The 13716-nt window shown below is 36.3% G+C and overlaps 1 protein-coding gene across 4 annotated transcripts in view; it reads left to right on the top strand.

Moving 5' to 3' along the window:
* Focad (focadhesin) overlaps positions 1-13716 on the top strand; it is a 282028-nt gene that overhangs the window by 53735 nt on the left and 214577 nt on the right. For all 4 annotated transcript variants that reach the window (XM_076843402.2, XM_076843401.2, XM_077108651.1 and 1 more), the window contains one exon: positions 428-532. In XM_076843402.2, the coding sequence (XP_076699517.2) occupies positions 428-532 (105 nt within the window). The remainder of the gene's footprint in view (positions 1-427; positions 533-13716) is intronic.

The following is a 13716-nucleotide window of genomic DNA, read 5'->3' as shown; positions in this document are numbered from 1 at the left end:
AGACTTGATAATTTGTCATGAGTAACTGATGTGGACACTTCTGAAATTATGTGGAGGTAATGTTTGTCTTTTTCCTCATTGGTTTTTCCCCAAGAGAGTGTAGGGGATGATTGCTAGTTAGGTGGTTGAATTCTTTGGCTACTTGTCTCCTCCCTTAAATGTGTTGGATAGGTCTTTGCTGTGCTGCAGAATGAGCTGGATGCCTGTGGTGGCTACTGTTCAATGTGGGTGGCAAATATTCAGTTACTTAATAATGGTAGGATTGGACTGGGGTATAGCTCAGTGATGGAACACTTGCCTAGCATGTGTAAGGCCCTGAATTCAAACCCCAGTACCAACACAACACACACACATACACAAGCAGGATAAAGCATCTGTTTAGCATATGCACTTTATAATATTTAACATGTTATTATGTTTCTTACAGGAATACACATGGCCTGATAAAATCCATTATGAAATTATTACAAATGCAAGCTTTAAAGGAAGGACAAGGTGGGGAGAAGAACATTCAGGATATATATACTATTAGGTAAGCCTTTTCTTCTGTCTTTCTAAAAAGAAAACAAAAAGTGAATTGTTAACTGAGTTATGGATTGTGACATGACAACCCATTAAGAGTTCGTTATTTAATTCAGCAGGATGTATGCACAGTGATTGTGGGTCTTCATTCTCAGAAGCTAGTGTTTCAAAAACTCAGAGGAATGAGATGGAGGTGACAACAGCTGGGTATCACCAATGTGGCTTTCAGAGTTGCTTTCTTGGAAGTTAAATCTGTTACCCAAAATTCAGGTCATTCTTTTTTGCTTTAGAAAATGTAATTATCTCCCTATTACTATGAAAATTGAAGAGGTCATGGAGCAGATATTCTTAAAGCAGGAAGAGTTTGGGTTAGGCAGGATGGTGAGCTTCCTCACTATAAAAAGTAATGGGACACTATGGTTTGCAAGTATTATTACTGAGGCCAAGGTGAGTAATTAGGAGCATTGGTTTACCTTTTCTTTGTCATCTAAGAGTGTAATAAAGTAGAATTTTCTTTAAAAAATAAAATACAGCAATAAATTAGTAAAATGCATTGAATTTTTATAAGGGAGTTATGGACAATGAGGGCATCATACTCACCTGAATGATGATTTTACCTGGGAATGTCAGAAAGCTGTTTCTTAAGAGAAGGACTGTCAGTTTGCACAGGGCCTAGAGATGCACATAACCAGTTTATGTGCCCTAGGAACTCTGTTTAGTTATGCATCTAGACTGTGCCTGTAAAGGATTGAGAATACGGGACCATAAGCAAGGCACTGGCTTATAGGGCAGGGAGAGATGGCTTACATGGGCTATGGTGATCCAACAGGGAGAATAAATTAGGTCCTCATGAGCCATCATTGGCTTCATCTTATTGCACCTGTAGTTTTGAGAATTTACTACTACAGGTGTTAGAAGCTAGTCTCCAACGTAGCATGGTGCATATTCCTTACCTGTATTTATAGTGCTTTCCTTTTGATAATGAGAAGACAGTATCTCCTATATTACCATGCTCTTTCCTATAGTTTTAGTGCTGCTTTTGATCTTTTTTTTAATAAGTATTTTATTGAGAGTTTCTTAAGGCTTTTAAAAAATGAAGTCAGATTCACATTTTATATATTTTTTTCTTAGCATGTTTTTGAGTGTCTTCAAACATATAGAAAACTTGGAAGAATAAGGTACACTGAATTCACTGATTTATTCTTAAATAGGGGGAGCAAAGGAAAATTACTTATTTGAAAATACTGTAGAAATTTGTGATGTATAGGGTACAGTTTTCCAAATTGACAAATATGATTTTCTTCCTTTCTTCTCTTCCTCCTTCCTTCCTTCACTTGTCTTTATTTTTTCTTCTTCTTCCTTCTCCTCCTTTTCTTCCTCTTCCTCTTTTTCTTCTTCCATAGTAGTGTTCTTTGTAATGCAAGTTTTTAGTTTTAGGTTTCTTCTTCTTCTATTGCCTTGACTATGAAACTGAAGAGATGACAAGATCTTAATATTTCTGGAGAGACAGGGTAGAAAATAATTCCATTTCATTGTTGTTCATTGAGGATTATTTATTTATTTAAATGGACAAGTTATTATTAAGTTTCTTAGTTTAATGTTTGTGTAACAGTTTCATTGAAATACAATCCACATACCATACAACTGACCCATTTAAAGTATACACTTCAGTGGGTTTTTGTATAGTCAGAGAATTATACAACTATCACCATAATCAATTTTAGAACATTTTAATCATCCCTTAAAGAAATTCCTCACCCATTAACAGTTACTCCATACTTCCACTCAGTAGGGTATTTTATCCTTTGGTTCTCAACAGTTCTGTTCATTAGAACCTCCTGGATGTTCTTAAAAACATGGAAGCAATCAAATGTCCACTACCAACTGAATCAGAATCTTTGCTGGGAGGCCCAGTATTTTTTAAAGGATCCCTGGTGACTCTGGTTCATTCAGTCCAAGATGGTGGTCAGCTGTTTTTTAATGTGCAAACTTATCTATGGGGATCTTGTTGAACTGCAGATCCTCTTTCCATAGGTGGAGGATGGGCCCAGGCTGCCTGTCTAACAAGCTCCAGGTGATACTGATGCTGCTGTTATCCCACCACACAACAAGTAGCAGAGCCATAGAAGCAGCAGCAGTAACTGGGAGCTTATTAGGAAGGTGGTGTCTCTAACTCCATCCATGTTGCCTGAGTCAGCCTGTGTTTTAGAAAGATTTTCCAGGTAATTCTGTAATGTTTAAGAAGCACTGGTTTAGTTGATGGTAAAAAGAACTTTTCTTTCATACAGAAGAATCAAGGTTATTCCCATTTTCATAGGGCTCACTGTGTGTACTTGCTGGACCTTCAGTCATTTGTAGTGTTTTATCTGTTGTTTTGTTTATAATTCATTTTCTCTTATATTGGTTCTTCTAATTGCAGTCTGTTTTTGTTTTGTTTGTTTATTTTTTGGCATGATACAGGGATTGAACCCAGGGGTACTCTACCACTGAGCTATATCCCCATCCCTTTTTGAGACATCCCTTTTCTCTAAGTTGCAGAGACTGACCTCAAACTTGTAACCCTCCTGCCTTAGCCTCCTGAGGAGCTGGGATCATAGATGTGCACCACAACATCCTATGAGCACTGTCTTTAAAAGACATTAGGTATAAGGTGTGGATAAGGGAGCCTAGTTTGAGAAGCTGAGGAGAATTGGATGAGTAAGGTTTGTCTTTAAATAGATGGCACATTGAAAAGTCCAGGGTCAGTCACCCGAGTTGGCATAATCCGATAACATTTATGGAGGGCCCTTGTGTGAATGGCTCTTTGGCACTATAAATCAGTAGAGTGTAATTGAGTGTGTAAGAGTCTTAAGTTCCTCTAGGGGAGATGTGGATGGCAAAAACAGAGAAGAGGTGAACCTGAAGAGCAGATTCCCCTCAAGTGAGCTGTATTACCTGAGTCGAGCATGAAATCGTCATGCTATTTTAGAGCCACCTTTGCCACATGTTGGTTGGCAACATCATCCAACCTTGGAGAGGCAATGGGCGAACTGTGTGTGCAAGCATAGAGAGGATACAGGGAGCTTAGAACTCCGCTAAGAGGTATCCTCTGATTATGCTGTAGGATTCGTTTACAACAACAGAAGCCTGACAAATAACTGTCAGCTTTTTGAATATGAAGCCAATCTGTGTTTTTATGGTTTTAAGAATTTTGCTCATATACAGTTGGGGGTCTAAGTTTGTTCTTTTTTGTCATAATGACTGATTAATTTGAATCATACTAAAAACAGAATACTTAGTTCTTTTAAATGGTTATGTACTGAATTGCATAAGTTGTGCCAGAGTGAGAGTGGAGAGAGAACATATGAGGACCACGAAGGTTAGCCAGTGGTTTCTCTTGGCTGCTGTGAATTTCCTGAAGGAGTCCTAGAGAGGGTGTTCCTTTTGTTGTGCTTAGAACTTAGTGGTTTTCAAAGTTCTCATGCATAAAAACCACCCGGGGAGCTTGTTAAAAGGATAGTTTCTTAGTGTGGCTTACCAGAGAGTCTAATTCCTTCAGTAGTTTTGTGTGAGACTTGAGAATTGGCATGTTTATCCAGTTGCTCAGTGATATGGATACAGGTAATTTGTGGATCACACTTGAGAAATATTTCTTTAGCCCCCGAGGGCTTGGTGGCACCACATGTGAGTTGCAGGAATACTGTGGGGTAGACTGGATTGGGTCTTGAGCGGCTTAGTCATGTTTCCTCTCTTCTATTCCCTGTTGAGAGGCAAGAAGTCTGTATGTTCCATAAAAACCAAGGCACCAAGTTTGTTTTCCATGTCAGCCATGCACAGTGGAGAAGCCAGGGCCAGCACCAGAGGACAACTCTAAAAGAAAATGAGTCCAAAGAGAGCAAACCAACTGTGGATGCAAGAGAAAGAATGTAAGGGATCACTGATTGGTTTAATGAAATAATTCCATGGCCCCAACACATGTTAGTATCCCTCATGGTCAGATGGTGGGTGGGTGGTTGTAGGATCAGGAGGGGAAGAATCCTGAACATACATTTAGAAGCTGCCATAGTGTTCATGTCTCCTGAACTTGTCCTGAGTTTTGGATATGTCAGGACCATGGCCTGATATCTACATTATGACAAGACATTTGGATGCCTGTGATCTGCTGACTGTGCTTTGAGAAAGATTAGAGTGTGTATGACTAATGTAGTTCATATTGTTTAACCCGATCCTCCTTCTAGGCAGCCTTTATGGTTTCAAAAAGATTAGTTGGAAGTTTTAAATGGGCTTGCATGTGCCAGTGCATTTAAGGATGGGGGTAATTGAAAGAACAATGTAGTACATCTGGTTACTGTGATTAACTGAAGAACATTTGCTAAGTGTAAAAGTCTGAACTCATTTTTCTGTAACACACTTGTATTTAGTTATTTCAACATTTTTCTAATAATGAATCATATAGATAGTGGGCAGAAAGAATCTAAATTTGGCTAGTATTTTGGTTGCAAGGATGAATAGCTAAGTTTTTGTGATTTTTAGGTTATTGGAGGCTAATTTTCTCATTAGCTTTGTTTTTTTTTTTTTTTTTTTAAAGAGAGAGTAAGAGAGGAGAGAGAGAGAGAGAGAGAGAGAGAGAGAGAGAGATTTAATATTTATTTTTTAGTTATCGGCGGACACAACATCTTTGTACGTGGTGCTGAGAATTGAACCCGGGCCGCACGCATGCAAGGCGAGCGCGCTACCACTTGAGCCACATCCCCAGCCTCTCATTAGCTTTGTAATATGCCATTTCCGTCCCCCCACCCCCCAATATTTTATCTGTGCTTTTGATTTAATTTTCCTCTGCATATTCATATTATGGCAATCTCTTTAAGATCTCTCTTCTCTCAGCTAAAGTGAGGAAATAGCTGTGAATTCATGAGCAGTAACTGCTTGTTCCAGAATTTGTGCATCATTCTGATGTGCCAGACAGTGGCTGACATGCACAAATATCACATGTTAAGAATCTTATTTGTGGGAAGATTTGGTCTGATCAGCATCAAGCTGTACTTTCTGAAATAAGGGAATATTAAACGATTTGGCAGATGGCGTGCTCTGAAGTGGGCGATTAGGCTAATAGTAATGGATCGTTGTACCCTGAGTAGATTAAAGTTATGGGTTCTGTATGTGTATTTGTTCATCTATTTGTGTAGTTCATTTGGATGGAGAGTTAATTTTAAGAATTTAAAGATGTGTATCCCAAAGGCTGAGATACTTTGTAATTCATATTGATTCTTTTGACTTGGCACTGAAGGGAAATTCAAATAAAGAAAGATGAGAGAAAAATCCCAGATAAATACTGATGTAAGTGCACAAAGGCCAGTTTGTGGTTGTGGGTAAAAGAGCCCTATTTTAAAGTTTGCTAACTGGCTCTTTCGACACATTAAGCCATTTTTGCATTTTCTTTTCTTATCTGTCTCCAAGGATGACATGGAGCCAGCCACATGAAGAACACAGGAAGAGTGTTTTCTCTAGTGCCTGTACGTTGCAGTGAGAAGGAGCTTGGCACATTAGAGGGACTTGCAGAAGGCAAAGGAGGGGGAGGCTAGGATAGAGGCACAGGAGAAGTGGCCTGTACTAGACTCTGCATGGCCTTGGCGTAGACTTAGTTTTATTTAAAGAGTAATGGCAAGTCATTGGAGACTTTTCTTTTCAACTTTATATTTTGAAATAATTTTAAAGTTGCAGAATAGTTTGAGGAATAGTACAAAAACTTCCACATACCAGTTATCCAGATTCATCAGTGTCTTTACATCTTGCCGTGTCTGCTTTATCATATTCTAGTTTAGTCAAATGTCTCAGTAATGTCCTTTTATGACATTTTGTTTTCCCCCTTTTAATGAATAGGATCTAGTTTACTTTCATTTATCTATCTATCTGTCTGTCTATTTATTTATTTTTTTATTGTGGTGCTGGGGATTGAAACCAGGACCTTTTGCACAAGAGGTAAATGCTACACTGAGCTACACCTCCAGGCCAAGGGTTTATAGTAAGATTACATGTTGATTTTAGTTGTCATATTTTTAGTCATTTAAAATATACTGTTTCTCATAACGTCTTTCATGGCATTGGTATTTTTTCACATTTTTGATGCTATGTCCTCTGAGGATGTCACATCTGGAGGAACTGATGTCCATCTTGTCCCTTACTGTGATTTTAATTTTAATCACTGAGTCAGTGTATTGTCTGGTTTCTCCAGTGTGTGGGTATCATTTTTCTATTGTAGCTAATAAGCAATCTTTGGGGAAGACACTTTGAGACCTTGTACATATCCTGCTTCTCATTAAGTTCACCATCCCTGAACCATTTTCACTGTGATGACTACAATATGGTGATTTCCTAGCTCCATCATTTCCTTTACATTTATTAGTGTCAAAGAAGATAGCTTAATTGTCATTTTCATCTCTAAAATGTATCTATCAAGGAATATGAGAGAATCGATTCTGATTTGAAACTATTTTCTTTCAATGGGAAATCTCAAGCTTATTCCTTTATTATATTGGCAAGGTACTTATACTTTCCATGATATATGACCTTCTAAAATTGAAAAAAAAGGTTAATAATTTATGTAGCTGAGTTTGGAATCTTTTTTGAGGGGGCACTGGGGATTGAACTTGGGGGCACTCAATCACTGAGCCATATCCCTAGCCCTTTTATGTATTTTATTTAGAGATGGTGTCTCACTGAGTTGCTTAGGGCCTTGCTAAGTTGCTGAGGCTGGCTTTGAGCTCATGAGTCTCCTGCGTTAGCCTCCTGAGCTGCTTGGATTATAGATTAAACATTGCCACTGTACCTGGCAGAGTTTAGAATTTTTAATGCCTTTTTTATTGAGGTATAATTTATGTCCCATAAAATTCATTCCTTTCAAGTGTGCAAGTGAGTATACTGCATTCACAAAGATAGTTTGTTCACATCTAATTCCAAATGTTTTCATTACCCTTCAAAGGACTTCCTTACCCATTATCATTTCCTAATACCCTCCACCTCCAAATCCTAGAAAATGCTATTTGTATCTCTGGATTTGTGTATTCTGGACATTTCTTATAAATGGAATCATGTGACTTCTTCATCTGGCTTCTTGCACTTAACGTTAGTATTTTCAAGGTTTCATCCATGTTGTAGCATGTACCAGTACTTCATTTCCTTTTTATCCATTGCATTGATACACCACATTTTATTTGTTCTGGAATTTTTTTCAATGTTTACTTAAGATAAATGAATTTTTAGTGTTTTTAGGATTTTACGTTTCTTCTGAAGGGAAACTCCTTTTTGTAACTTTCTAAAAATAAACCTTAGTCTTTAATAAAAATATTGGGTTTCATTTCTACATTAAGTCTGTTATATATTAGTCAATATTACTTAGGTTGCGTAGAATCTGCTTTTAAAAAAATTGGAAATTAGTTGTTATCATGTGATTTTGTTGTCAAAATGAGCATTTTTTTGGAGGGTTTTTTTTGTTATTTCAATAATTGAATATATTATCTAAAAGGCCCCTTGAGGTGTAGTTGTTGGTTTTACTCAGCATAAAGTATACCCGGCACCCTTATTAAATCACGCGTACTACACTCTTGAGTTGCCATACATTATTGGAACAAGTGGAATACATTACTATATTTTGCTGAAGTTTAAAAAACTTAAATATTAGACTGGGGTTGTAACTCAGTGGTAGAGTGCTTCCTTACACAGGAAAGGCAGTGGGTTCAATCCTCAACACCTCATAAAAAACAATAAAATAAAGATGTTGTGTAGATGTACAACTAAAAAAAAACTTAAATATTTAGGGATCCACCATTTCTGGGAGGAACATATGGTGTCATCTTTTTTTTTTTTTTTTTTTTTTTAAAATTGGGGGAAATGGTGTTTCAGTTTTTTTTTTTTTTTTTTTAAAGTAGGAATTTATCAACGGCAGAGTATAGCACTTCACTGGATGTACCTGGCAGTTTATTGGTACTTATCTTTTTTTCGCCCCACTTGTGTGGGTAGGAGTAGTCAGGAGTATTTTGAGATTCTCTTTAGAGTTTTAAACTTTCCTAGAAATCGTGCCAACATATATGTGTTCAAATTTTTGCCTAACATTTCAAAGGGATTATGGAAATATTTATATAAAAATCAGGAGAAGGAAGATGAGAAAAAATGGAGTATCAGTGACAAATCTGCCCCTGAAAAGACCCAACAGAGCTCAGGATAGAAAGGAAGCTAGGGCAGTAATTAGGCAAGCAGAGTCGGTGATACTTTCCAAGACCATCTGGCTCTTTGCAGTCCGATTTTTTTCTGTGACTGCATGCTTTGCTTCTGTTTTCTTTTTTGTCTCCCCTCTGCCACCCAGAAAAATCTTTGTTCACAATTTATGGTTCTAATCACCTGGGATTTGCACCTGGGATTTATAATTGTATCTGAAAAATAAGCTGCACATGTTATACAATCTTCTAGCTAGCACTAGCTACCAGCAAAGGCTTAATAAGTTCTTTTAAGTGTAGATGTTTAATTATAAAAATTGGTATGACAATCTGATGACTGTCTTTAAGACCACAAAAATGTTATAATTTTGGCCTGCTTGTCTCTAGTTTCTTTTTCTTGTGATCATGGCACATATCTTAATGAAAGAGAGGTTTTGGATCTCTAAGTACTTCTATGTTTCCCCAGTCATTACCTTGTTTCTAAAATAGTTCAGACTTCTAACATTGGCAGGCACCTTTGCATTAAAGTTCCAAACCTCAAAATAGGGGTCCTGGGAAAGGTTCAGTGTAAGGGTAGAAGCATTGTAATGAAGTATGTTTGTAAAGAAATCTTATATGCTCCCAGTGTGTCTTATAGAGCTAAAGAAAAAAAATGTGATCAATTAAAGATAGTAGAAATTAAAATTACCTTTGTCTAAGTCCTTTTCTTGTGAGCTTATGTAGAAAGTATAAAAAAATCCATTTGCTTTAAAATTTTGCTACAAATGACAATTCATGATCACTTGATTTTTTTTTTTTTTGATCCATGTTTTCCTTTTTATAGTAATAGTCACAGGGGAATCTTCATAATGCTGTTTTATTCATCTTTCAACTTATCTGCAGAGTTTTTTTTCTTTCTTTTTTAATCAACTTCGAAGGTTAGGGATGTACCTCAGTGGTAAAGCATTTGACTAGAATGTGTGGAGCTCTGGGTTCAATCCCCAGTACTACCTCCAAAAAAAAAAAAAAAAAAAAAAAAGGCTTTAGCTTCTAACCAGCACTTTCAAATCAAAATTCTGAGCAGGTAGAGAGATGCTTTTAAAATGCATATTTGATGTAGTGAGTGCCATGCTATGCTTCTGAAAGCACCAGGGTCACAGCTGCATACATGAAAATGCATGGTGACTGCAGGCATTGTTTCCTCACACAGAAAGGCAATCTGTGCCTGTCACTGAATTTATGATGTAAATCAAATCACAGCTTCCCTATATTCAGAAATGTAGCAGAAAGGTTGAGGTGACCTAAAGGTTACAAATAACTTTTGCTTTCTGATTTACCTACCGCCAGACTAATTTTTTTTATCCCCTCATATCTATTAAGATTGATTGATATGTTTATTCTTGGAAAGGTGAATCCAGTTGCATACCTTATTTTATCATTGCCTCTGTGTTGGTCTAGTGGAACATACATATAGCATTTGTTCCTTCCTGCTTCATTCTGTTAAGATGCCAGCACTGCTGTGTTGTTGGCAGTATTAGTAAATGGTGGGAGTACTAAAGTATTAGGTACCAGTCCTGCATGCCTCATCTCTGCCCCGCACCCCATCAATGTCTACTTTGGGGCAATGCATTGGAGGTACTATGATAAGCTGGTTTTATGATCCAGTTTATTTTTCTATTTGCTACTACATGAATGAATCAGTTTGAGTTTAAAAAGATGGTTTGGGGAATGTGTATGGGGTGTGAGTGAGATAATTACATTAATTATAGATCTGCTTTTGGCACCAAAAGGGAAAGAAAAAGATTAAGATGACAGACCTGCCTTTCAAATTGCATGGACTCTAGTTTAAGGTACAAATCTACCCTTATGATATCATACTAGTATATATATTTGCTAGGCATTATGTTTTATGCTGTATTTAAAGTGGCATTTAAAACATTTGCAAATCAAAAAATGGGAAAGTGCCAAGGAATGCTCAACAAATTGGTTCACCTAGGGCAGGAAAAATTTAAAGCACAGTAGAGAATACAGACACTAGAGGCCAATGGAGGGTGACCTGCTTGTCTGGTTTATGTTGATTTAATTTTTAGAAACAATATTACTCTCTTCTAAGGAGAAAGCAGAATTTATTGGCTATCTCAAGAGTTAGGAAATTCTGACTTAAAAATTTCTGTGGGCTCCTTCTGAACACTGCACTTCTCTCTGAAATTAAAAAAAAAAAAGAAGGATGATTTCTCTCTCTGAGATAAAGATAGGGGACTTCTCTTTGGAGGCCTTAGATTTCAGTGGACATTGGCCTTAAAATCACGTAGGCTTGACATAGAATTACTAGTAGTTGAGAACCATTTTCATTGCTTTCTGGTTTGGTGGGGTTTGGTTCCACCTATAGTTTCAAGCATCCTAAGGTTAGGGCTTTCTGGTGGCCTGGGTTATATAACTTTAGCTCTGTTAGGTACTTAGTCTGATCTTCTGATTTTACAGATAAAGAAACTGACCAAGAGAGGTTAATTCTCTTGCCTGAGATTTCATAATTTATTTCAGAACCAGGATGTAATTTTGGAACTTTTGCTGCTTAATTCTATGCTATCTCCTACTATTTCGTCCTACCTCTCCACTTTTTTCATTTGGGATATGAAAATGGTAGCATAAGTGTAAATGATTCTAATGATGCTTCGTAAGCACTACTTACATAAAGTAGTAATGATGATGTGATGTGATATGTGTTTGTGTGTGTGTGTTTTAAACTTGTATAGCTTAATGGCTGCCACTGTTAGTGGTCAGGATGATTGTATGGTCGTCACATACAACATTATTTGAATTAAGGGTTGTGGCCAACTGACTATAACTTGAATACCAGTTTTGGGGATAATTGAATTTTGAGGCATAAGCCAAGTTTTGTTTTGATGTTGGTTTTTGGTACCACATTTTTTCTTTTTCATCAATAGTGCTTCCAATTTAAAATTGTTGACTTCTTTAAATGTGGATCCTTTCATTTTACCTTGCCCCTTTTCAGTCGACAATATTTGAAAGAAGAGAAATGGGTAACAAGTTGTAAGTGAGAAGAAGTATGAAAGGAAAAATCTTGAATAATCCGTAAATTTAATATCAATCCTTGGTTACATCAAAAGTGAACTATATTTAGTTGTATGAAATTTTTAGAAAGTTTTTTTTTTTTAGTTGTAGATTGGCACAATACCTTTATTTTGTTTGTTTATTTTTTTATGTGGTGCTGAAGATTGAACCCAATGCCTCACACATACTAGGCAAGCGCTCTACCACTGAGCTCCAGCCCCAGCCCCAGCTGTATGACATTTTAAATGCACTATTTATAATACCTTAAATAGGAAAATAAGTTCATTTTTTTATACCAGATTTTTATATCAAATTAACATGTATATAACTTAATGTTGTTTATTTTAGGACAGGATTCTTTATTTTGCAAAGGAATGATTTTACATTTGTTTTCCATTTTAAGTCCTCTAGTATCTAATGTATTGTGTTTCTCTTGTGTATCTAATATTAATTTTTTGAAACTATATATCCACAAGAAAATTGAAAATTTGAGCATGATTAACTGATTATTTTTTGGTTCAGTATAAGGCTGAAGTTAGAATGAAGTTAGAATCAGTCTTTTTGAATAACTGAGGGATGATACTTGCTTTATTTGGTTTGGGGCCCCACAGTATTTGTTATTTACTTAGAGCAGTGGTTCTGAACCAGGGGACATTTAGTAATGTCAGAAGATATTTTGATGGTCATGAGCAGAGAGAGTGTTACTAGCATCTAGTGATAGGAAGGGGACAGAGATGCTGCTATAAACATCATGTAGTACATAGGACACCCTCACAAAAAAGAATTAATGGTCTGGGGTTGTAACTTAGCGATGGAGCGCTTGCCTGGCATGTATGAGGCACTGGGTTCCATCCTCAGCACCACATTAAAATAAATAAAGGCATTGTGTTCATTTATAACTTAAAAAAAAAAGAATTATCTAGCCTAAATGTCTGTAGATTTGAAAAAGTCTCATGCATGGCAGTTCAATTTATTGACTTAAAATACATATCTATTCTACTATTTAAGCATAACAATTTATTATATATTCTATAACATTCACCTACCAATTTAATGATTCACAAAGCAGAATTTTGCTCTGTTCATTATGCTTAAAGTATTAATAAAATTTTGGCATTTATAATTGATTTTAGATTAGTTGTGTTCAGTTGAAATAGTACAATATTTATAATCAAGGGCTAGTCAATAAGAAGAGTCTATGTTCTCACTTTGTAATTCCCTTCCCTCAAGATTTTCTGCTTCTTGGAATCAATATTGTATATTATTCCCTATAGCAGTGCCACTTATATTGGACATAATCAATTATCTGTGTAACTTAATTATCCAGAGGTCTAAGTCAGTGATTACTGGATAGTTTTTATCCTACTATATTCTACTTCATCTCATTTTTAGAGTTTGAATCTGAGATATTAAGTGAAATCTGCTGAATCCAATACCTGGCAAAATAGTGCAACCCTCATAATAAAGAATTATTGGTCTGGGGTTGTAGCTTAGTGATGGAGCGCTTGCCTGGCATGCATGAGGCACTGGGTTCCATCCTCAGTTTCATGCAACAAATCTAGAGTGGCTCCCTTGATCGGAGTGGAGTAGAAACCACATCATATTAGAATAGATTGCCATAGATGCATGATTTCTAATCCTCCTTTAAAATCAGTCTTTTACTTTTGTTGACCTAATTTGATTTGGATAAAGATGTGTATTTTTAAAAATATTTATTTTTTAGTTGTAATTGGACACAATACCTTTATTTTATTTATTTTTATGTGGTGATGAGGATTGAACACAGTGCCTCCCACATGTGATAAGACAAGTGCTCTACCTACGAAGCCTCAATCCCAGCCCACTAAATGAACTTTCGATCTAAGGAGTTCATCTGCTGTTATATACCTGAGTAACTTTTAGGATTATAATATTTATTAATATCTGTGGCAACTAGAATGGGAGCAATTTCTAG

The sequence above is a fragment of the Callospermophilus lateralis genome, chromosome 2, assembly GCF_048772815.1.
Source record: "Callospermophilus lateralis isolate mCalLat2 chromosome 2, mCalLat2.hap1, whole genome shotgun sequence".
NCBI lineage: Eukaryota > Metazoa > Chordata > Mammalia > Rodentia > Sciuridae > Callospermophilus > Callospermophilus lateralis.
The sequence above is the reverse complement of the archived record's forward strand: the minus strand, read 5'-3'. Positions and strand labels throughout refer to the sequence as shown.